The sequence below is a fragment of the Ailuropoda melanoleuca genome, chromosome 7 (genome assembly GCF_002007445.2).
Source record: "Ailuropoda melanoleuca isolate Jingjing chromosome 7, ASM200744v2, whole genome shotgun sequence".
NCBI lineage: Eukaryota > Metazoa > Chordata > Mammalia > Carnivora > Ursidae > Ailuropoda > Ailuropoda melanoleuca.
The window spans coordinates 132,114,223-132,139,378 of NC_048224.1; the positions used below are offsets into that span (position 1 = coordinate 132,114,223).

At 38.8% G+C, this 25,156-nt stretch overlaps 1 protein-coding gene across 6 annotated transcripts in view; it reads left to right on the forward strand.

The window, feature by feature from the left end:
* TPP2 (tripeptidyl peptidase 2) overlaps positions 1 to 25,156 on the forward strand; it is a 71,781-nt gene that overhangs the window by 2,260 nt on the left and 44,365 nt on the right. For all 6 annotated transcript variants that reach the window (XM_034665445.1, XM_034665447.1, XM_034665446.1 and 3 more), the window contains exons 2-6: positions 4,897 to 5,025; positions 13,296 to 13,391; positions 15,567 to 15,671; positions 17,927 to 18,051; positions 22,685 to 22,848. In XM_034665445.1, coding sequence (XP_034521336.1) covers positions 4,897 to 5,025; positions 13,296 to 13,391; positions 15,567 to 15,671; positions 17,927 to 18,051; positions 22,685 to 22,848 — 619 coding nt within the window. The remainder of the gene's footprint in view (positions 1 to 4,896; positions 5,026 to 13,295; positions 13,392 to 15,566; positions 15,672 to 17,926; positions 18,052 to 22,684; positions 22,849 to 25,156) is intronic.

Below are 25,156 nucleotides of genomic sequence, written 5' to 3' on the forward strand. Positions count from 1 at the left end.
GTGGGGGTGGGGGGGGCGGAATGAGAGCCTGGACTTGGATTGGAAAGAATATGCAGTAGCCAGTTGGTTCCCTGCCACAAATCTTCTCTTTGCTCCATCCTTCACATTGCCAAATTATTTTCCTAAAAAAAAAAAAAGAAAAGAAACACCTTCTGTAACACCCTTATTTAATACAAAACAAAACTTTTTATATTTTGATGTCCTAGTTGCCTTTGCATAAAAATTCCAAAATTTGAATTTTGTGTAGCCCTTCACCATCCAGCTTGACCTCTTCATGGTGCCTTGGTTTTCACTTTCCCCTCCCAACTTCTGTCCATCCCACTGTTAACCCTTTGCTTCCACTCACCCACATTTCAGGCCTTTCCTCAGCATATAAGTTAATCTGCCTGCAAGCCTTCCACCATCACCTGTAAACTCCTGCTTAACCCTTAAAGACCCACCTCGGTCTTGACCCTGTTAGCTTTTGGGATATCTACTGATTTAATTCACACCCCCAGCATATATTTACATTGTGTGTGCCCACCACTGTGTTAGGACCTGAGGGTTCAAGATGAATAAGGCCCAATTCTTGCCAACAGTTATTTGGGTGCTTTTTTCTTGTTTGCTCTCATAGTAATGTGTTCCGACCCCCCCATAGCACCTAAAATATTTCATGTTAATATTTTTGTTTACGTAACCTTTTTTCCTGCATAAGTTAAAATTCTTTGACAGCATATATCCAGATTTATTTTGTATGAAATGTACTTATAACATTAAATATTTTTGTTGAATGGAAAAAAATGTGTATGTGTGCACAGTGTATGTAATTTCCTCATGGAGAAAAAAATGGTTTGGGGAAGAAGGTGACAAGTGATTCTATAAAAATTTTTCTGTTTTTATGTTTAGTAAAATAATAGAGTACAGTAAGTAAATTATTGTGGCTATATAATTGGTTGCTAATATTGGGTGCTATTTAGTTGATTTTAATTTTTATTATCTTTCTTTCAGTTAGTCTTCCTGAATTCCCCCAAGCTGGGTTTTATGTTCTATATGCTTTCATAGATACTGTCCTTAACCTTTTTTATTTATTGTCCTATGTTGGAGTTATCGCTTCACTAATTTGTTTTCCACCTGGATTGTAAGCTTTCTGAAAGCAGAGCCTGTCTGATTCATTCATCAGACAGACTCTGATGACAGACTATTATTCTCAAAATAATAGTCATTCAATAGTATTTGCCTATGAAATACCTTCCCTTAAAAGAATATTTTCAAATAAATACTTATACATTCACTTTGTTTTGTTTGGGATAATTTGCAACTCCCCTCCCCCCTTTCTTTTGATCTCTAATGTTTAATGACTATCTCACAGCCCTCATCAGCTCCCTGACCATCATCAATTCAGTGGAGACACAGAGTAACTCACGTTCTTGACATTCTTGACATCTGGGGACAACCTTTGGGCAATTTCTGTTTTGTCCAGCCAGCATAGCCCTGTAAGCACTTCTCAGTCCTCCACCCCCGTACATGGGCTGTGTTACTACCTTAGCTCTACTCACTACTCTGGTAGTGGTTCAGTCCCTCTTTTCCTTGTAATACACCACTCCCCTCCCGCCCCTGCCAAGATGAGGGATTTCGTTCTGATGGTAGCGGTTCAGTTTCCTTCTTCTCCCAAAACTCCATTGTAAAATCCTCAGCTGGTTTGCCTTTTTCAAAACCTCTTCTTCCTAACCCCAAATTCCCTCCTTTGTCTTACTGTCTCCAATGGAGTGATTGCCTTTACCTAATGGTGAAGAAAGAGGTACAGGGACAGAAAATTGCATATATAAGAATTTTTAATAAAAGAGAGATGGTAATAAGTAAAGCTTGTGGCAGTAGTAGATAGTAAATAAGTCACTAAATCCCGTTAGGCTTTCTTTCTTTGCTCCCGCACTGATAATGAGGTTTCTAATGAGAGGGATCTATGTCTGGCTTGTTAGTGATCTCTTGTGATTCTTGATCTCAAGTCACTGAAGTTGTTTGCTCATTGAATGAGAAGATAAAGATAGGTGATTGTGTTCTTAGTGTTATAGCCTAGCTTTCAGATTACGTACTTATTTGGAATACTTTTTAAAATCAGTTGTTTTCTTAAATTCTTAGTACATGATTTCGCTAGTTTTAATTTTATAGGGGAGTATTAACTTCCTCTTGTTTCCATTTTTTATTTTGGTAGATTTTCTTACATTTTCCTTCGTTATTTTATTTCAAAAGATATTTATTTAGCCAATCCCTTCAAAATCAGTAACTGATTTTTGTGTCATTATCTTATCAGAGTTTGGTACGACTTCCACAATAATTTTTTGTTGATGATTTTGAGCCTCCTGAGTATATTACTTATTTTGTTACGAGTATGGACATCCAGCTTAAAAATTACTATACATTAAAAACAAAAACAACAAAAAACAGCTGTGCCTGGAAGGCCTTTATTGCCCCTGGTGCTTCTATGGTAGTGTCATTGGAATAAGATTTGGGGTGCATCAAGGACCCCTTTGCTTCTGCCTCATAAAGAAAAACATGTGTGCCTTTGTTTCCTCCACATGGTGACTTTCCCCTTTCCCCCTTGGGTAACCCTTAACTGTAGAGCTTTGAGGACACTGCAGTTGGGGGGTGGGGGTGGAAGGAAGCGATGCCTGGGAAGACACAGAAAGGGACACTAAGCTTGATCTTAGAGTGTGAGTTCTCCAGGTGGAAAAGGAGTTGGAAGACCTTGTGCTTTTGTGATACTCTTGGCATTTTTTACATTGCTTTTTTTTCCTTGAGGGTAGGGGGTCTTCTTTTTTCATTCTTTGTGTTTCCATGCCTGATTTCCTACTAATAACTCAGTATATGTATCTTGAATGCTAGATATTCCCTTTGCAAAGCTAGCCCAGAAAGAGCCCAGAAATTATTTTTCCAACAAAAGCAGTATGAAAATACAGTACTGCTGTTACCTATAGCAGTCAGCATGGCCCAAATGAAAATTTGTTGACTGGCCAAGAAACCATGCTTTAGGAAGACCATTCTTAATGCTGAGTAAATTAGTGTCAGATCATTCAGTCATTAAATATGTATTGAGTACCAACGAGGCACTGCTAGGTTTGGGGGAATTTGGTGAGTAAAATAGACATAGCCCTTCCCCTTAATAGAGCTTATCTTCTAATAGTGGAAATATATCAGGAATCAGCTAGCTGTATAATTACAAATTCTGTGAAGGAAACAAGGTACAGTGAGGAAGAATAAGATTCAGGTTTAGGGAGCGCCTGGGTGGCACAGCGGTTAAGCGTCTGCCTTTGGCTCAGGGCGTGATCCCAGCGTTATGGGATCGAGCCACATCAAGCTCCTCCGCTATGAGCCTGCTTCTTCCTCTCCCACTCCCCCTGCTTGTGTTCCCTCTCTCGCTGGCTGTCTCTATCTCTGTCAAATAAATAAAAAAAATCTTAAAAAAAAAAAAAAGATTCAGGTTTAGGATGGCAGCTACAGAAGAGCTCATCTGGGAGACCTTTCTGAAGAGGTGACATTTTAGTAGAAAACTGAAAGATGAGATTGGGATGTCTGTGGAACATCAGAAGGGACAGAGGATTCCAAGTGGAAGAACTGTATGGACAAAGCTGAGAGGCAGGGAAGAGTTTGGCATGTGGCAGGAATTGAAAGGAGGCCAGTGTGGTTAGAGAGGTACAGGATCAGACATGGTGGGGCCAGATTGCACAGAGGCTATTGTAGTGAGTGCGTTGGGATCCATTGCACATGGAAAACTGGCATCATACAGCTTGTTTGACTTGCTTTTGGTGGGGACCAAGAATGGACCCTGGGAGACCTGAAAGGAGCATCAGCACTTTGAAGGCAAGGGGGTGATGGTGGGGAGAGAGTCAGGATACTGGTGGGGAAAATCAAGGGGAGAAGATGGACTTGAATTGTATTTTAGAGGTAGAATGAAGATGACTTCCTGACAGATTTGACGTGAAGAGTAAACTAGAATAAAGAATCAGAGACGAAGGACTTTTAACTTTCTGTTTTGAGCAGTTGGGAATGTATCAATTCCTGAGATGGCAAAGCGTTGAGAGAAATAAGTTTGAATGTTAAGTTTGAACTTTGGATTTACTCAGTTTGAGTGCTAGTCTGACATCCTGTAATTACATGTTATTACGTGTTTTCTCCCTAAAGTTTTGTGCTTGTCCAGCCCAAAGTTCACCTTCTTCAGATCTTTTCTCAAATGTTACCTTCAGTGAGATCTTTCTTTTTTTTTTTTTTTTTCAAAGATTTTATTTATTTATTTGACAGAGATAGAGACAGCCAGCGAGAGAGGGAACACAAGCAGGAGGAGTGGGAGAGGAAGAAGCAGGCTCATAGCAGAGGAGCCTGATGTGGGGCTCGATCCCATAACGCCGGGATCACGCCCTGAGCCGAAGGCAGATGCTTAACCGCTGTGCCACCCAGGCGCCCCTCAGTGAGATCTTTCTTGACCAACCTAGTTAAAGTTGAAACCCCCACACTACCTCCTTTTTCTGCCTGATTTTTTTCCATAGTGACTATCACCATCTGGCATGTATTTGACGTGTTTATTGACTAAGTAGGACATAAGATCTGTGAGATCAGGGACTTCTGTGTATTGATCATTTCTGTGTGTCTCCCCAGCACCGACCTTACTAAATGTTTAGTAAATATTTATTAACTGAATATATAAAATCACTTGAAGGGTTCTGTGGTACTCTCCATGACTAAATTTTTTGTAAGTATCTGTCCCACTTTTGGCTTAAAACAATTCAGTTTTCTTTTTTAAATGAATGCAGATTTCATAGGGTATTTTATGTATGTGTATGCACATATATGAGGTTTGGCATTGCTTTTTTAAGGATTAAAAAATTGAATTTATAATTCGTATTTTAATTCTCTCTTAATTTTCAGGTTACAACTGATGGAAAACCAAAAATCATTGATATCATTGATACAACAGGAAGTGGTGATGTGAATACTGCTACAGTAGTAGAGCCCAAAGATGGCGAGATCATCGGTCTTTCAGGAAGAGTGCTCAAGGTTGGAACTTTTATCCTTTTATTGATTTTTTTTTCCCTTTTTTTATAATGTTGCCTCAAAGCATCTAATGGTTTTAGCTTATGTTTGATAGTAGGTTATTAGTTACCTCTTGCTCTTTAATAAATTACCCCCAAAACTTCATGGTTTAAAATAACAAACATTATCTCACAATTTCTATGAGTCTGTAATCTGGGTGTGACTTAGCTCTGTGCCTCTTGTTTAAGATCTCTCCTGAGCTTGCTGTTGGCCAGGGCTGTGGTTTCATCTGAAGACTCAGCCTGAGTGGGGAAGGGGTGTCTGTTCCAACAGATAATTCAGTCTTGACAGGCTTCGGTTCCTCTCTATGGGGCTGTGTCACACCATGCAGCTGTCTTCACGTTGGGTGGATAATCCAAGAAAGAGTGCCCAAGATGGAGGCCATGATCTTTTCACAAATTAATCTTAGAATTGACATCCCATCACATCTGATATTTTGTTTTCAGTAGAAATGAGCCATGAAATCCAGCACATGCTTAAGAGGAAGGGGATTTTACCGAGAGTATGAACACCAGGAGGGTGGGGGTCATTAGGGGCCATCTTAGAAAAATTCAGTATTTCATTTGTTTTTTTTTGATAGTGAGCTTAGAATTGGGATATATTTTTCAGTGTGATTGCCAAATTCTAAAAATTTTAAGTTTTGGATAGAAAAGCAGGAAAGGTGACCAGATTGTAGTTTTGCCTTCATCTTTTCCTGTCCTTTCTGGGAACTTGGAACATGAAATATTTAGGCTTTAATAATTGTGAACTTAAGTGACTGGCTTTGTGCTACTCTATGTACTTGGTAGAAAGACCTTGGTAGAAAGTTAAGCTAACATGAAAGATGATGGGAATACTAAAAGCTGTTGATGTTAGCTAATGAGCTTGTTAGAAGTCAAGAATTTGGTTGTGATTCAGTACTCTTTATCTTTTAAACCAATAAGCAGAATGAGTTTGGAAGGTGAATTTGTATTTATCTAGGTCTATCTATCTGAATCATGTTTAGGCATTGTCTTCTGGCTAAGATTGTCGTGGCAGTGTATTAGTTTTCTGTGCTATATAATAAGTTAACACAAACTTAGCAGCTTAAAGCCACATACATTCCTGCATTTATTATCTTACTTTTTCCATGGGTCAGGAATTTGGCTTTTCGTGGCTGTCTGCTTGTGTTTCATAAGACTGTAATCAAGTGTTGGTTGGAACTCTGGTCTCATCTGAGGCTCAGGATCCTCTTCCAAGTTCATGTGATTGTTGGAAGAACTCATTTTTCATGCAACTGTAGAGCTCACAACAGCTTGCTTCAAGGCCATCCAGAGAATCTCTTTGACCTTTGGGATGGCCCCAGTCTCTCTTTAAGGAGCTCACCTGATGTAGTCAGGTCCACCACGGTAATGTTCTTTTAGATTAAATCGGTCACCTGATTAGAGACTTTAATTGTATCTACAAAATCCCTTCATCTTTCCTATATTATTTACCATAACACAATCACAGTAGCAATAGTCATAAACCCTGCCTTCACTGAGGGGAGAGGACTACACAAGGGCTTGGGTTATCTTTAGAATCTGCCCACCACAGGCAGATAGCGGGCATTAACATCCACATTTTGCTTCCTTTGCCATGTGTTATGGACTGAATTGTTTGTATAACCCCAAAAGTCATATGGTGGGGCTCTAACACCCAATTTGATGGTACTGGAGATGGTGTTAGGGTTAGATGAGGTCATGAGGGTGAGGCCCTCATGAGGGGATGAGTCCGTGCTTTCTTTCTCTTGCCATGTGAGCGCACAATGAGAAAGCTACACCTCTAAGTCAGGAGGAGTCTCCCCAGAACCTGACCATGCTGGCACCCTGATCTCATGCCCCCAGCCTTCAGAACTGGGAGAAGATAAATTTCTGGTGTCTATGGCATTTTCCACCCAGTTTATGGTATTTTCTTATGGGGCCCAAGCTGAGACACTATGGGCCTTTAAAAAAAAAAAAAAAAAAGCTTGTAAATTAGAGGGAAATGAATTTCTGCACATCTGAATTACTCTAAGGTTTTGCCTGTCTTCCCAAGTCTGCCTTGTTATTCAGAGTATATTTCAGAGAGACACATGGGATTCCTGTGAGTTACATTGCTCTGGGAAACTAGGGAACACTCCTAGTAAGTCCTGCAGATTTAGAATCCTATAAAGTATTGTCTTCAGTTGTTTATTTTAAATACCTGTAGTGGCCCAAGCTTTAGATAAACCACATGGACTGATAGTATCACTGCTGCTCAAAGGAATTACATATACCATATATAGACTGTGAAATAAGATCAGAAAATTGATAGATTGATATTTAAATCTTTTCTCAACTGGGTGACATACTTCTTTAGCTCTTCTGGTAAGTATTCTCAGCCCATCAATATAGTGGGAGGTTTTAATTTAAAATTTAATTGTATTCAGTATGTCTTCATAGCTTAAAAGACAACTACTTCTTCAAGGCTTCTAACAGGAAAAACCAAGTCCCTTGCCCTACCTCTCCCTTTCACCAGCAGTTCTCACTCACCAAGAGATAAGTTTTTGATATTACATTGTCTTCGGGGTTTTAAGTAACATACTAATTCTTTTTATTTCTTGAGTTTTCATGTGGTTTGAGACTTTATCTGTGGAATTAGCACTGTGAAAAAAGAGAATTTACCTTTCAGGTCCTTCATTTTTGAGTTGTCTGGCGTTGTCTTGGGTTACTTTCTCCCACTGTTTTTGCCATTCTTCTATCTAGAACTCCTGTTAATTGGACGTTGGACCTCTTGAGTCGATTTTCCAATTTTCTTATGTTTTTCCACCTTTTGTTTATTGCTTTTGTTTGCTTTTTTCCTTCCTGAAAGATTTCTGAGATTTCTCAATATTCTTTTCTAGCCCTTGTGTTGAATTTTGTTAAATTTTGCCCATTATTTTTAAATGCAATTCTGTTCATGTTCACTCAGCATGTTTTTGTGTCATGTATGCAACATTTTATCTGTGAGAATATTGTCTAAAATTTTTTTCTAGTTGTTTCTTCTTTTTACTCACCGTCCTCTTCCTCCCATTCTCCTTTCCCCTTTCCTTTCTCTTCCTTTTTTCTTCACCTCTTCCCTCTTTCTCCTCCTCCTCTTTGCCTACTCCTTCCTCAGCCTCTCCTCCTTCCTTTTGCTCTGCTTTCTACCTGAGACCTTTTCCCAAGCTATCCTGGCTGTCCCTTGGTTAGCAAGGTGTACATGAAGGCGATGGAAGTGCTGTGTGCTTGTGCGGGGTCTTGGGGTGAGTGTAGTGGTGTTGTCATGGCAGACCTGAAGGTGGCAATTTATGGCATACCTTTTCCCACTGGGTTGCTCAGTTATCTCCAAGAGGGCCTTAGCATGTTTGGCCTGGCTTTGAGGGGAGAGTGAGAGAGAAGCCTGACTGTGTGTTCAGCGGCTCACACCTAGTGCCCAGGGAGATCTCTTGCAGAATCTTCTGTATGTCTCACCTCTCCCCTCTGCTATGTGAACCTCTCTACAAAGCTGACATTTCAACGTCTCTCTGGTTCCGTATCCGGTTGCCTGGCTGGTCTCGTTTGGGCAAGATATGGGATGGGCAGCAGGAGTCTGATTGTTCCTCATACAGACTTTCTGCTAGTCTTCTTGGTGTTAGCTCCCTTCTCCATCTGTACACAGAATATACCCACATATGTGTTCAGCTTGTTTTTTTCCCAGGGATGTGCTGATGTTCAGATATTTTACAGCAGTCATTAAAAAGAAGAATGTTACTAGTTGCTGAGATTCTGGCTAGCTGGATCTCTCAGAACTCTTGAGCACACAGTTTTCAGACAGCAGCACAATAAAGTGATTAGGTTTTTTGACTTAACCATGCTCTAAGATGAATTAAATATCTGTATTTTAGCTTCTTCTAAATAGCCTATTTATGCTGGTGGTTAATGTCTTATTCTTCTCCCAGTTTAAGATGAACTGCTAGTTAAGTGCTTTGAACATTCCAGTAATCTCATTCTCTAAGGAGGCTATTCATAGGCCTTCTTGAGAAACTGGTGGTCAGTTACTTTGGCCAGTGACACTCCCATGAGCAGGTAGAAGCAAAAAAGTGAACAGAACTTTAAAATCTTTTATGGTGAAATGTACAGATACAAAGGAAAATTCATAAAACGCATATGTACACCTTGATGAGTAAAAAGTGAATGTCATTTTATCCACTACCCCGATGAGACAAAGAATATTGCCATACCTCAGAAGCTTCCTGTGTTCTCCCCGATTACAACCTACTTTCACTTTTGTGATAATCATTTCTGTGCTTTGCTTTATTTGTTTACCACCTCTGTGTGGATACCTGAAATATATTGTTAGTTTTGCCTGTATTTGTGAACTTTATATGAACAACATCATTTTTTATAATAATTTTTTATTATGTTATGTTAGTCACCATACAGTATATCCTTAGTTTTGATGTAGTGAACAACATCATTTATGTATCATTTTACATCAGGTATTTGCAAGATTCTTCCCATTCAACCATGATGTTGCATGTAGTAGTGATTTGTTTAATTTCATCGCTGTGCGAGCTGCCATGGTTTGTATGTACCACATTCTGTCCACTCTACTGCTCGTGAATAGTTGTTTCCAGCTTGGGAGTCACAGCTCTTTAGATGACATTCTTGTGTACATATCTTGAGCACATGTGTATAGATAATTCCAGGATGTGTTCTTAGGAGTGGAATCGCTGAGTCATAGAGATACAGCTTGACCAGGTGATGCCAAACAGATTTTCCAAGTATTTGCACTAAAATGCATTTCCACTAGCAGTGTATAAGAATTTTAATAGTTGGGGCGCCTGGGTGGCTCAGTCGTTAAGCGTCTGCCTTTGGCTCAGGGTGTGATCCCGGCATTCTGGGATCGAGCCCCACATCAGGCTCCTCTGCTGGGAGCCTGCTTCTTCTCCCACTCCCCCTGCTTGTGTTCCCTCTCTCGCTGGCTGTCTCTCTCTCTGTCAGATGAATAAATAAAATCTAAAAAAAAAAAAAGAATTTTAATAGTTGCACAGCTAACGCTTCATATTCTTAAGGCTTTTTAATCTTTGCAAATATGCTGGTAATCTGGGTGTATCATGTTGTAGTCTTTATCAGGTCTTTATCATCTCCCATTCTGTACATCTATTTTCACTTCCCTTTTGGTGTCTTTTGATGAGTAGAAGTTCTTAATGTATTTGGAGATTAGTCTTCGCCTTTTTGGTTAGGACTTTTCATGTCTTAGGACATCCTTCCTGACCCCAAGACCATGAAGATATGTTCCTCTATCATTTTCTAAAAACTTCTACCATATTTCATTTCATGTTCTAGAATTCACTGTAATTGATTTTAGACTTAGTTCAAAACAGGGATCCTGGATCCTCTTTTCCATCTGAAGACCAGTTGCTCCAACACCATGTATTAAAATTCCACAATCTCCCCATAAATTTTCAGTGCTGCCTTTTACTTTGCAACCTTTGAAATGGGGGTGATACAGCTGCTGAGTATCATTTCCAGTTCTCTGTGTCCTTTGGGTGGTTTTTTTTTTCTTCTCCTTATTCTAATTTGAGTAGACATTTGGAAGGGAACATGGTGCTTTTTAAAATTCTACCACATTGAACTTGAAGTTGGTTTTTAAATCATCAGTATTTATTCTTACATATAAAAAAAGTTAAAACCAGCCACAATGAATGACTTGGCCAAATTTGGCCCCGTATTTAGATGCAGTGGTAGCTAAAGGAGTGTACTGGCTTTACCACGGAGCTGACAAGGCTGAAACACAGTTTGAGGGGGGAAAAAAATATTACTGCGTGGAACATTAACACTCGTGATGACATTTGGCTTGTTAAGAAAATGATCAATTCGTTAGGCATCCCTCTTTAAAAGAGTGAGGGAAGAGATGTAATTAGTAATCAAAGAGATTCTGTTCTTATGAAAATCCTTCTTATTCCATTGTAGTATTAGCCTTAAAAATAAAACTGCCAGTTATTTTAGCAACAAAAGTGGGTTATTCAGGAATAGCAGAGAATTGCAGTCTGGAGCAAGCAGCTTGTGGCAAAGTCATAGGCAAATCCCCACCGAGAACGAAGGAGAGGACCACTGTTTTATACAGAGGAACGGGGAGGTCGAGGGGAGGTGAAAGGGCTGTTACAAAGAGAATGTGCATCGGGGTAAACTGCCTTCTGCTGGGGTGGTAATGTAGTACCCGCCTGCAAGGTGCCTCTCTTCCTCTTGGGTCTGCAACGGAGGCAGCATGGTAGGGCACGAGAGCGCCCCTTGCTGGCCTCCTGACTCCATTCTAACCGAGGTTTCTTTTTTATTAATTTTCACAGTAGTTACCATGTAATAAAACCGTTTTAAAGATATCCACTTAAAGTGGCCAAAATATAAAGCTTTGATTCTTAAAAGAGACTAAAAATAAGTTCGTGTGCAAGTAGGCAAAATGACATATTCCATAATTGCCTCATAGAGTAAAATTACCTTTACTCAAATTTGGTTAATGGTGGATAGCAGAACCGTGATTATCACATTTATTTTTTATGATTTTCCTTAGATTAATTTTTTGTAACTAGTCTGCCTTTACTGTGTGGAAAATACATGATAGTGATTTGAGAAGTATCTGGTTGTGTGGACCCTGCAGATTTTGATCTCATTTATAATTAAATCTGCATTATGTCTCATGGATTATTTTCATTGTATTATCTATATTGTAGGTAATTGTGGTTAAATATGTGTTAGCACCTGTTTATCTTGCAGTTATTTTAATCAGTTATTCCATTTACTCCTTTGGCATTTCACAGTCTTTTATAATCTCCTTGTACAAAGAAGTTGCCACTAGCTTAGGGTTACAAAACCTGTGTAGTGGGACACCTGTGATGAAATAGTCTTTGAATGTGCTGGCTAGTGACTACTTACCTTTTTGTTGTTGGAACACTGTATTGTTGTTATGTCACAGGCTATAGCAGGGACATTAGAGTTAAGAATCCTTGTTCTCTAAAAAAGGTTGGTTAAGTTTTGAATGAAAAGCACTAGTTTATATGCCAACATATACGCAATTTCACATACTCCAGACATCCATTTGATTCAGAAATGATTACTGATATAGGCAGGCTTTTAAAAAATCAGTAGCTCTTTGAAGTTCTGTAAATGGTATTTTTTTTCTCTATTTCGTTGTGAGAAAATTTCATCGAAAAGTTTCTTACCTGGGGAATAATTTGATGAGGGACATGAAGGTGAGCCAGTTAAAGATACTGCACAAGTGAGAATTGATGAGTCAGCCAAGTCTGAGTGGTTGATAGTTCAACCTCATGTTTTATGCACATTTGAAAGCTGGTTTTAGTGATCATGGGTCCTGTGATTACAAAGAGTGTGAATATTCCACATTTTCTTGATGGACATTTGAAGTTGATTGATCTTCATTTATGCAAATTGATCTTCATTTGTGCAAATCATAAGGTAGGGATCATTTCCTTCCTATTACACGAAGTAGGAACCTGTGGGTCCCCTCTGGTTAGTGGTAGAGTTTGGATTCACAGCCAGGTTTACCTAAGTCACATAGCCTTTACACTGAATTTTTTGTTCTCCATAATAGAGCTAGATTCTGGCTTTCTTTTCACCCTTCCTGTGGTTTGGGCAAGCAGTTTGATTTCTTTTTGTTTCTTTGCTTTTTCCGTTTATACACTGGGCATGCTCTTTACAGCATTCTGTTAATTAGAAGCTTTTAAATACTTGGAGATATTTGGGAAGGCTATTATAATATGTCATATATAATTTACATGATTTTATAGAACTTTTTTTTTTATAAAGAGCTGTTTTAAGTATCTAGGCATTATCCCTGTTGATTGTAGAGAATGCATTTCTTAACAGGAAAATCTAAGCGTCTTCGAGAGGGTCTGTAAACCACTTCCCCTCCCCCCCTAGTTTGGCATTAGGGCTGAGAAGGAAGAGGTGATGTGTCCTTGATGCTTGAGAACTAAAGATTGTAGTAGTTTAATGAGGTATCGTATGTTGAAAGCACTTTGTAAACTATGAAGCATTGTGTAAATGAAAGGTATCCTAGGTGAACCATCTTATTTATGGATAAGAAGAAAAGCCAGACAGATACTAAGTGGCACCTTAGAATATTAGAAATATTGCTCTAATGCGCAGCGTTGCTCATCCAAGTTGAGCCATCAGAAGTGAAATAACCTTTTTCCCTAGTAGTAAATCATTGGAATTGGGAAGCATTTATTGAGTCAACAATTTACTTTTTTTCTATAGATTCCTGTGAGCTGGACAAATCCCTCAGGCAAATATCATATTGGCATTAAAAATGGCTATGACTTCTATCCAAAGGCACTCAAGGAAAGGATACAGGTAATGTACAATCTAGAATCAATGACTTCTTCCTCAGATTTGTTTCCTACTGAAGAAAAAAAATTTTTGTGAGCTCCCATGAACTCTTAATTATTTTGGAGGCTGGGAGGCTTTTAGACAATGACTGCTTCAAGGTTCTGTTCAGTGGAATGTTAGCCATTTAAAGTCACAGTTCTTAATCTTGGGTCCATGGATAAGTTTAGAGAATGTGTGAATACAGTGAAATTCTACTCAAGTTTTTGTATATGAGTGTTTTTCTGGGAGTTGGACTATAGCTTTCATTGGATTTTTGAAGTTTTTTTTTTTTTTAACTCCAAAAGGCTAAAGACTATTTAAAATTGATTTGAAGTCCTGGCTGACTTAATTTTCCCAGTCCTATAGCTTCTATGATAATTTGTCCCATTTTTCTTACTGTTTAACTAGGCTTCTTGATCCTGGCTAGTCATCATTCAGTAGTAAGGAAAGGGTTACTCAGTCCCAAAGCAACTGAAGTGTAGGAAACACAGGTCTGTCATTAGAGAAATAAGAGTTGCAAATTGAGGAAGGAGGACCCTGCTTTAAAACAGTGCTACTGAGTAGACCTTTCAGGGATGATGGACATGTTCACTGTCTGCCCATTATGGCAGCCCCTGGCCACTGGTAGCTGTTGAGAACTTGAAATGTGACTAGTGTGAAAATTTAATTTAATATAATATTTTAAAATTTAAATCTAAATAGCAACACGTGGCTCCCATATTTGCCAGTATCACTTTAGAGGATTGCTGATACAGGTTCAGAGTTTCAACTGTAAAAAATGATGTGATCCTTGAAAATGGAGCCCAGTGGGTAAGACCTGTGGGCCTTTCACCTAACCATAATACTGTTATCTGCTTCCCCCTGGGTCTGCACCATAAGAGCTACTCAGCATATTGTATATAGAACCTTTACTTATTCGTCAGATTCTAATCGTTCTGCGAAAAAAGAAAATGACAAAAAATGTATATAACTTAAAGGATTCTATTTTATTTTAAAATTTCAGGCTGAAATACAATAGCACAGTATTTTTATGCACCATATTAAATTTCATGAACTGTATGATAAAGTGCAAATTAATATGCAAGCATAGAGTAAGTTAATGTCAACCCCCTCCTTAACTTAGTGGAGTTGATATTTTTACTGGAAAGGATTTTTTTTTTTAACTAGCAGACCTCCACTGGGTGGCACTATGGGTTAAAGACAGCAGAGAAGAAGGTAAGACCAATTTCAGTAACAAAGCACCCTGTCAAATCAAAGAGGGTAGGGAAAAAATAAGCCAGAAAGGAAGGAAATTAAGGAAGCCTGCATGTCCCTCATTGCAGCTAGTCTTACCTCCACCCTCCGCTTGCATGCGGCTTAAGGCAGTTCTCAGTTCCTTAAGGGCCCAGGACGTAGTATTTGCTTTTATTGTAAATGACTAGGAATTCAGTTTGTTTGTTATGTGACATGCTATTATTTTTATTCTTGGATGGGTTAAAAGTGGGACATATATATCAAAATACATTTGGATGTGCCTTGGTAAATGTGTTCTCTTAAAACCCAGCTGCAGTGAGTTAACTAGTTTTTTTTTTTTTTTTTATGTTATGTTAGTCACCATACAGTACATCATTAGTTTTTGATGTTGTGTTCCATGATTCATTGTTTGCGTATAACACCCAGTGCTCCATGCAATACATGCCCTCCTTAGTACCCATCACCGGCCTAGTCCAATCCCCCACGCCCCTCCCCTCTGAAACCCTCAGTTTGTTTCCCAGAGTCCATAGTCTCTCGTGGCTCATTCCCCCTTCTGTTTACCCCCCCTTCATTCTTTCCTTCCACCGATCTCCCTGCTATTTCTTATATTCCATAAATGAGTGAAACCATATGATAATTGTCTCTCTCTGCTTGACTTATTTCACTTAGCATAATCTCCTCCAGTCCCCTCCATGTTGCTGCAAATGTTGGGTAATCGTTCTTTCTGATGGCTGAGTAATAGAGTTAACTAGTTGTTAATAACTGATCCATTGCTTTATCAACTTGATAATAAATGATTTTTTAGCTCCTGTGTGAAAATTGTGTGGCATTACAACTGATAACAACTAGGTCCATATATAAATGACTGTCTAGGTTTACCTGGATGTTTGTCAGCCTCATTGTAAGGTAATTTTTCTGTCTTTGCAGAAAGAACGGAAGGAAAAAATCTGGGATCCTGTTCACAGGGTGGCCCTTGCAGAAGCCTGTAGAAAACAAGAAGAATTTGATGTTGCCAACAATTGCCCTTCTCAAGTTGGTGCTAGTCGCTTTTACTTAAACATTACCACAGAACCATGTTATCATAGAGTTCTTAGAGACTTAAAAGACTGTTTTTTCCACAAGTTTTAAATTGTTTAATTTTACTAATTTTTCTTTTATTCTGTAATCAATTTACATATTTATTTTCCAAAACTTCTCAATGAACATACAATACACATATGTCAAAGTGCATGAATGCTAAATGTGTAGTCATGAATTAGCACAGAGTGAACACTCCCTCCCATTCCTCTTCCTAATCATTGCTCTCTACCTCCTCCAAAAGCGACCACCGTCCTGTCTTTAACACTACAGAAAGATTTTGCCTATTTGGAATTTGTAGAATGGAATTCTACAGCGTGTTCTTTTATGAGTAGCTGCTTTCACTCAGTATCTTGTTTTCAAGATTCATCCATGTGTGGGTGTTGTAGTTGGGTCACTTTTGTTACTGTATGATGGAGGCACCACAATTGATGCTGATCAGTATTTGCTTTGTTGTCAGTGCTTGGCTCTTAAAGAAGATGCTATTTTGAGTATTCTCATGCATGTTTTTGGTGGGTCATAAAATGGTAGTACCAAGTCATATTTCCACAAGAAGTACTATGAGAGCTCCCATAGTTCCACATCCTTAAATAGCCGTTACATTTTTTTTTTTTAATTTGTTTGAGAGACGGAGAGAGAGTGAGAGTGTGAAGGAGTATGAGCAGAGGGAGGGGCAGAGGGAGAGGGAGAAAATCTCAAGCAGACTCTCCACTGAGTGCAAAGCCCAAGTGGGCGTTTGATCCCACAACCCTGAGCTCAAGACCTGAGCTGAAATCGAGAGTCGGATGCTTAACCGAATGAGCCACCCAGGTGCCCCAGCCTTTACATTTTTTTTAATCAGTTAATAAAATGAAGATAATGTTTTGGTTTGTTATGAAAATAGTACATGCTTGTTGCAGAAACTTTTGGATCACAGGGGAGTACAAAGTAGCAAGTGAGAGCCTCCAAAATGCCACTCCTGCTCCCCCCATGTTGGACGGTACCAACAACTTGATGTTTATCCCTCTGAATCTTTCTTTTAATGCATGCATGTACCTTTTTAAAATCAAAAGTGGAATGGTATTGGTGGTTCTCAATCCTGGTTTGCATATTAGAATCCCATGAAGAGCCTTAAACCACCAGTGCTTGTGCCCCAGAGAGGAATTAAATTAAAGCCTCGCAGGAAGGCTGCATTTTTTAAAAGCTCCCAGGAGCTTTAATTAATGCACAGTTAGAGTTGAGAACGCCTGGCCTGAATAGATCTGCCTACATGTTTAACTTGCATTTACTTAATCTGTGTACAGCATCCTCTGTAACTGTGCAATTCATCCTCTTTAGCTGTATTCCTTTCTGTTAGATCATTGTTTGTCCTTTAGCCTTGTATTAGACACGTTAAGTGTAGTATTTCAGGTGCTACATATATACAGCCAATTTTATAAAAAGAGGGATCTGGATTTAATTATCCATTTTATTTTATTTTGTTTACCAAAAATGTCTATATAATTGTCTTTTTCCTTTAAGGAGGAGTGAATGTTGAATAACTAAAAATGAAGTTAAGATTTTTGGAACATGTGGAAATTAAATTTTAATTCAGTAGGGACTATTCAGGTGAATGTAGAGCAGTCTGATGTAGCATGTAGTTGAAAAAAACACCTCAGGTTGGAGCATATACAATTCTCATTTTCTTGGATCAAAATGGTGAAATAGCAGCTTATCTGTACAAGGTCATGATTATAGTATGTGTTTAACTTATTAGCATATTATAAAGGACAGAAGATAATTCATGGTTTCTCTTATTTATTTAAATTATTAAGAAACAGATTTAATGGAAACAGTTCTGATAAAAAATCTAAAAGTCAATAGATATTCTACTTTGTAGTAATTTTAGAGTTATTTTTGGAAATTAGTTATGGATTATAGATACATGAGTAACATGTCTTGGCCAAATGATATCATCAACATGTAGCACAGTGTCTTTCCCAAAGTGGATAGAATAAATAAGTAAATGTGAGATTGAATTAAAGTAGTAGTATTTTTAAAATGTTTAGTATATTGATATCTGCATCATTAAATTGAACTACAAGCTGCATAGATATAAAAAGAAAACTTCCCTACATTTTTCCAGGGTAAAATGGCTTTCTTTTGGTCTCACTGTGTCTTTGGTTGTATGTTAATAGAACTTTTCAAGAGCATGAAATGTTCTAATATTAATTTATTTTCTAATTGACTAGGCAAATAAACTAATCAAGGAGGAACTTCAAAGTCAAGTGGAATTGCTAAATTCTTTTGAGAAAAAATATAGTGATCCTGGCCCTGTGTATGACTGCTTGGTGTGGCATGATGGTGAAGCCTGGAGGTAAACTTCATGTATTATATAGATCTTCACTTAAAAAAATGTTTTTATCTACTCTGAAGAACATTAAACTCCCAAAACTATCCAGAGAGTTGTTTAAGTGACATTAATATCACTAATCAGAGCTGTTTGAGAGCCAAATTGGCTTTTGAGTAGTTCTGGATAAGCCCTTTGAACTTCTTAGTATCTTAGATACTAAACCTGACCCTTACGTGTTTTTAGAGAAGTTCGTTGCATTAACCAGATAGTAACTGTTAACCAGATCAGGTTAATCATTGGTAGACATAGGAATGTTCCTGATTGGGGCTGGGCAATTTGGAAAGTAACCGCAAGAGAGTGCTGCAGAGCATCTGCTATTAATGTTTGAAGGACAAAGGAGTACACTTGAGTAGTGAAGATTTCTCAAATAGAGACCAGGTAGCTAAGTTGAAGCGAGGCAGTATAATATAGTTGTGAAGAGTTCATTCTCTGAGATGGAATCCTAGCTATGTGACCTTGAACACTGTCTACACCTCCAAGCCTGTTTCCTCGTCCATTAATTGGAATAATAATAATAGTGCCTCCCTAGAGGGTTTTGGGAAAATTAAATTTGATGTTTCTAGGCACATTATGCACTTGATAAATGTAAGCTCTTCCTGCTGCTGCTACTATTGCTACTACTACTAAGGATGGTGTGTACCAGGTTACCTATCATGTACGCTTGTTAGTTTCTTTCTTGGTGAATTATACACAGCAGGTGTGTTTCTTGTAATTGGCTAGTAAATGTCTTCTTGCATTACCATCTCCATGGAAATGGGAATATGTCCTTAATACAGATCTTTAGGCATATACATGTTTTAAAAGGGTATCTGCGGGGCGCCTGGGTGGCTCAGTCGTTAAGTGTCTGCCTTCGGCTCAAGGCGTGGTCCTGGCGTCATGGGATCGAGCCCTGCATCAGGCTCCTCTGCTGGGAGCCTGCTTCTTCCTCTCTCACTCCCCCTGCTTGTGATCCCTCTCTCTCTGGCTGTCTCTCTGTCAAATAAATAAATAAAATCTTAAAATAAAATAAAATGAAAATTAAAGGGTATCTGCAATAAATCAGATGCCTCCCTGAAACTTGAAATCAACAAGCAGTTTTTTTGTAGTTTGAGTCCCTGCTCATATGCAGAGGATCGTTTCCCGAGATGTGGCAAACACAGAACAAGATGCAATGACTTGATTACTTTCCTCAGGTCATTTGTATTGCAGTGCACCATTTTTTTTTTTTAAGATTTTATTTATTTATTCGACAGAAATAGAGACAGCCAGAGAGAGAGGGAACACAAGCAGGCAGAGTGGGAGAGGAAGAAGCAGGCTCATAGTGGAAGAGCCTGATGTGGGGCTCGATCCCATAACGCCGGGATCACGCCCTGAGCCGAAGGCAGACGCTTAACCGCTGTGCCACCCAGGCGCCCCCAGTGCACCATTCTTAAAGGAGAGCTTTCATCCCATGGATATGGGTGCTGACTCATCTCTGATAATGGGTATATGACATTTTCAGCTGAATGAGAAATCCCTCCTCCATTAGGAACTGAAAATGTGAAGATATTTGCATATAGCAACATTCCAATCCATATGATATCAAATATTAATGCAGTTTTTTGCATGTATTCAGGTATGTTGTTTGTGTAGATGCAGGTGTGCACACATTTGTGAACAATTTTTTTCTTTAAAAACTTCACAGAAAGTTTGGATCAAAGTGTTTGTAATATTAAAAAGTGTTTAGATGTGTAGTTTAGCAAATTTGGTACATTCACCACATGGTGTAACACGATTTAATCATTCCAAGTGAAAAGCCTTAGGTGAGGGGCGCCTGGGTGGCACAGCGGTTAAGCGTCTGCCTTCGGCTCAGGGCGTGATCCCGGCGTTATGGGATCGAGTCCCACATCAGGCTCCTCCGCTATGAGCCTGCTTCTTCCTCTCCCACTCCCCCTGCTTGTGTTCCCTCTCTCGCTGGCTGTCTCTATCTCTGTCGAATAAATAAAAATAAAATCTTGAAAAAAAAAAAAAGCCTTAGGTGAGTTTTAGCATGGGAGAGGAGGCAAGGTTAAAGTTAAATGTGAGGAGAATACTAGATACAAAAGCAAGTATAAGTGGGAAAATATACCGTAAGGACTTAAGGAGATACTCTAATATTAGCAGGGATGGGGTAGTGGGGCAATAGGTGGTGTCAATTAGGATGTTTCCTATGTGTTTTGAAACCATTGCCAACTTTGTCCTAAGGGAAGGGAATTCGGGTCAGGATGTGCAGGCTGCCAGTATAGGTTTCAAAGATCCTTAAGACAGTTGACAAAGCAAGGGATACACTGCAACAGTTTGTCAACAGTCTTCTAAGAAAGCTTTTTGAATTTTTGCATTGGAAATGAAACTTAAACATTAAGGGAAATAAAACTGAAATCACCGGAGTAACAATTTAGAAAATGTTATAATCCATAAAAATGCAGCAGAATTCTATGCTGTCAGGTGTTACTGGAAATAATTTAACTTTTGTTTGCATGATACTGTATACCGTGTGGGGCTTTGATTCCCCCACCCCATCTCAGAGTTAGAGCCAGAATTTTTTGAGGAGAATCTTAGAGATCCCAAATTACCTAAGGCAAATCTAGGCACTGTCATTTCAGAAATGCCAGCCATTTCTGAGGGGAGGTAAAACCTTAAGTGCCTTGGCTTTTGTTTTTACAGACTGTCAAGTCTGCCCTGCTCCCGCCACAATTCCACCACACTGGTTGAGAAGACAGTATTTATAGAGGATTACATGAAGGAAAGGCCATTAACTGGTTTCTTTTCAGTGGTTTTTGACCTTGTTATCTCAGATTTCCTTTGAGTTTGATGAAAGCTGTGGATTTTTTCCATAGAAAATTGGGCAAAGAAATGTATTACAAATGTCCAGAAATTTATAACCCAACTCCCCTGTCCTGCCCTCTAATCCTACCCATGAACGTCATTTCAACTCCCCTATCCTGTACTCTAATCCTACCCATGAACGTCATTTCCATATTTCCTTTCTGGTATTCTGACAGTTGTCCTTGATCTAAGCCAGCCACCTTGAGAAAGTTGTACCCTTGTACCATATGCATACTTGCCCTCTGTGGAGTTATTGAGAGAAGTCACTCAATTTTATATTGATATTTTGATATAGTGCTTGAAGGTTGAGTCACTTCATATTGATGGTGGTTATGGGAAACTGAACTGTGGAATATGTCAGTGTATTTGCTGTGAGAATGTTGTTGAAGATGTTAATTCCTTCCTTCTTTCAACCTTTGGCAAATATTTGTACCTTCTTTGTACCAGGTAGATTCTAGAGAAGCTATTTCATGGACTCTAGGCTCTGTGGAAGCAAGTATGAGAAGCATCTCAGAAGCATCATGAAAGATTCCATTGAAGACTCAGCTCAAGTTAGCAGAGAGGATAGGGACAGGGGTTGAAGGTAGAGGGGAAAGTCAAGAGGATGGTGGAGGAACTGCCAGGAATTTCAGTATCTGATGGGCTGGATGAAAGAAATGGAGAACCTTAGAGATGATAGCTAGGAGGGATACTGGCCAGTTACATGGTTTTAGGAACCGAAAGTGCTACTCTGTCTAGCAAATGGGTGGATTTGGTGGAATACATTTTACCTGTTAATACCTGATTCCATTTGATATGCTACTTGTTTTCTGTTTGTCTCATTTTCCCTATTAGTGTTCAGTCTCCTATATTTTCCTGTATTTTGTGTCTTTTTTTGAAATGCCGTAAATCATTTTAGCTGCACATTGATTGGGGTATACATAAAAACAAATGGACAGTTTCAGAGATCCTTCTGTCCAAACTGTCCTAGTTTGTTAATGAAATGGTATTTATAATAAATGCCCTCTCTATACTAGTGGGCTTCCATTAGTTCCCTATAGCAGCTGTGATTGATTTTACCTTGTTAAAAATAGTTCTTCTTAGCTAACAAATCTGCACAAAGGCCTAATAATAGCTAAAAGCATATTGTTGACCTTTAAGTGATGTGCATTCCATTTATGACTTTTATTTTAGATTTTTTAGCTTTAATCAAATATTTCATAGTATTCGGAATATATATTTTAAAAATTAGGACTAATAAAATGGGGCAAGAACAAACAGGAGGACAACCGTAAAACTATGTAGAAAGTACTTTTGTACAAAATGTTTGCCTAAGGCTGTTATAACTTTGGGGGTGAGGCACAGTCTATAGTTAATCATGTTTCAAAGAGGCTGCACACACTGTTGGATTCATGAAACCAATTCTAAAAGAAGCAGAAGGGAGTAAGGCCTAGGCTATGTGTCATAATCATTCTGAACTAGTCTAAAGCTCTAGGCTAAGCTTTGGTCTAATTTCTTAAGTGGCTGGATGGTTTTCTGCCTGGAGTTTTGTGACAGACAGTGTTCCTAAACTCCTTTATACATGCCTTCATTTAAAGGTTGGTTCCTTTAAGCTTCTTACCTAATCTTTACTGGTGACTCTGAAACAGAGGACTCTAAACCCGGCAGTTGCTGTGTATGTTGTGATAAAATAGACAAGGCAGTAAGAAGGTACCTAATAAACCATACCACTTTATTTTTAGAAAGCCAAAGAAAATAAATAAATTTCACTATCTACTCTATTCTCAATTTACAGAGCCTGCATTGATTCGAATGAAGATGGGGATTTGAGTAAATCTACTGTATTGAGAAACTACAAAGAGGCCCAAGAATATGGTTCCTTTGGCACAGCTGAGATGTTAAATTACTCTGTTAATATATATGATGATGGAAACCTGCTCTCCATTGTGACTAGTGGAGGTATTTTGTTTCGGATTTGCTAATTAGCGATAAACTTTCGACACGGTAAGATGTTGAACCACTATAGCCGTAAAGCAGCCTTATAGAGAATTTAACCTAGCGATTCTACCTACAGAAGTAGGTATGGGATAATAAATGGGAGTTGATTCCTTTAGTAAGGTATTGTTTTCTTTAAAGTCATGACCATGTAGGATCCATTCCATGAGTACAGGCATGGTCCAGCCACAAAAAGCCATCAACATATAATTCATCTTAACAAAAACAATACTTAAAATAAATACAATCTAAATTCCTTTGGAAGGAATTTTACTTCCACATACTACCTCTTAAGCAGTTCACCTACAAGTACAAAGTCAGGTAAAAAGATCCTCATACAGCATTCTATGTAATTTCAAAAAAGTTGGAAACTATCCAAATATCCATTAACAAAAGAACAGGTTAATTTAAAACTATTATTCTTTGGGGAATATTATATAGCAAACAAATAAATTTACACATACCTATATTTATAAATCTCAAAGTTTTAGTGAAAAATACATTGATAACACATTTGTGTAAAATTGTAAAACATGTTATACAATATCCATGGATGTGTGTGTTTGTATGATAAAAATAGAGATGGGAAGAATATATACACCAGGTTCTGGATAGTGGTTACTTCTAGGGAGGAAGCAAGGACAACTTTAACTCTTATGGTCCCCTCCAATATTATTGAGTTATAGTTGAAGTACTATAAACTGCATGTATATATTCACAATTTGATGAGTTTTGATAGATGTGTACACCCAGGAAACCATTATCCCAGTCAAGATAACATATCTGTCACCCCTGTAAGTCTGCTTGTCTTCCTTTGTAATCCAGCCCTGTCTCAACCCACAACCCCAGGTAGCTCCTGAACTGCTTTCTGTCAGTCTAGATACTGCATTTTCTAGAATTTTATATAAGTAGAATAGTTATGGTATGATATTCATCCATATCATGGTTATAAATTGCTTGTTCCTCATTGCTGAGTAGTATTTCATTGTGTGGCTACACCGTGGTTTATTTATCCATTCACCTATATTGGTGGACATTTGAATTGTTCCAGTATTTGGGTATAAGTCTCTGTGTGCAAATATGTTTTTGTTTAATTTGGACTGGTATCTAGGAGAACTGGTTGGATGTGGTAGGTATGTATTTAATCTTTTAAGAAACACAGTCGCTGCACCCTCTTAAACTGCACCAGCAGACTTCGAGCACTCCAGAGCTCCACGTTCTCATCCATGTGTGGTGTGGACAGCCTGCAGACATTTAGCCACTCTGACTGGTAGTTGGTGGTGGCAAGTGGTTTGGGCGGGGTGGTGACATTAAAATCCAGCTTCCCTATTTTGAATTGGAAAAAATAAGAAAGGAGGGGTGCCTGGGTGGCTCAGTCGTTAAGCATCTGCCTTCAGCTCGGGGTGATCCCAGGGTCCTGGGATCAAGCCCTGCGTCGGGCTCCCTGCTCTGTGGGAGCCTGCTTCTTCCTCTCCCACCCGCCCCGCTTGGATTCCCTCTCTCGCTAGCTGTCTCTCTCTCTGTCAAATAAATAAAGTCTTTTTAAAAAAATATAAGAAATGAAGAATTGGTGACATTGGGTCCATATTCTTGGGTGACAGCAGTCTTCTAGAACATGGGATTCTCAGCATTGAAGCAAACAGAAGGGTCATGTGCTCCTATTTCTTCTGGAGCTATAACTCTGTCGTCACCCAAACATTAAGGCCCAGTGCCAGTAGGTGTTTATCATTGTGTTTGTATTATTGTTTTTCTGACAGTAGTGGGAGATTTCTCTCTACCCATGTCTTTTAAGAAACTTTTTCACTTAAAGAAACCCTAGCTGTTTTGTTTTGCTTTTGCTTTATTGATAATATAACATACTGTAGAAAAGTTTGCAAATCACAAATTGTATACACATTGAATTCTCACAAAGTGGATACTTTTGTGTAACGAGGTCAAGATATAAAACATTGTCAAAGCCCCATTTTGTCTCTTCCTAAACACTAACCTGCCTTCGGCCCTCTCAGAGTTAATTACAGTCCTGATTTCTGTCACTGCATCAGTTTGAACCACCCAATAACATTGCGGTTTTTGGTTTTTTTTTTTAAGATTTTATTTATTTATTTATTTGACAGAGATAGAGACAGCCAGCGAGAGAGGGAACAGAAGCAGGGGGAGTGGGAGAGGAAGAAGCAGGCTCATAGCGGAGGAGCCTGATGTGGGGCTCGATCCCACAACACCGGGATCACGCCCTGAGGCGAAGGCAGACGCTTAACCGCTGTGCCACCCAGGC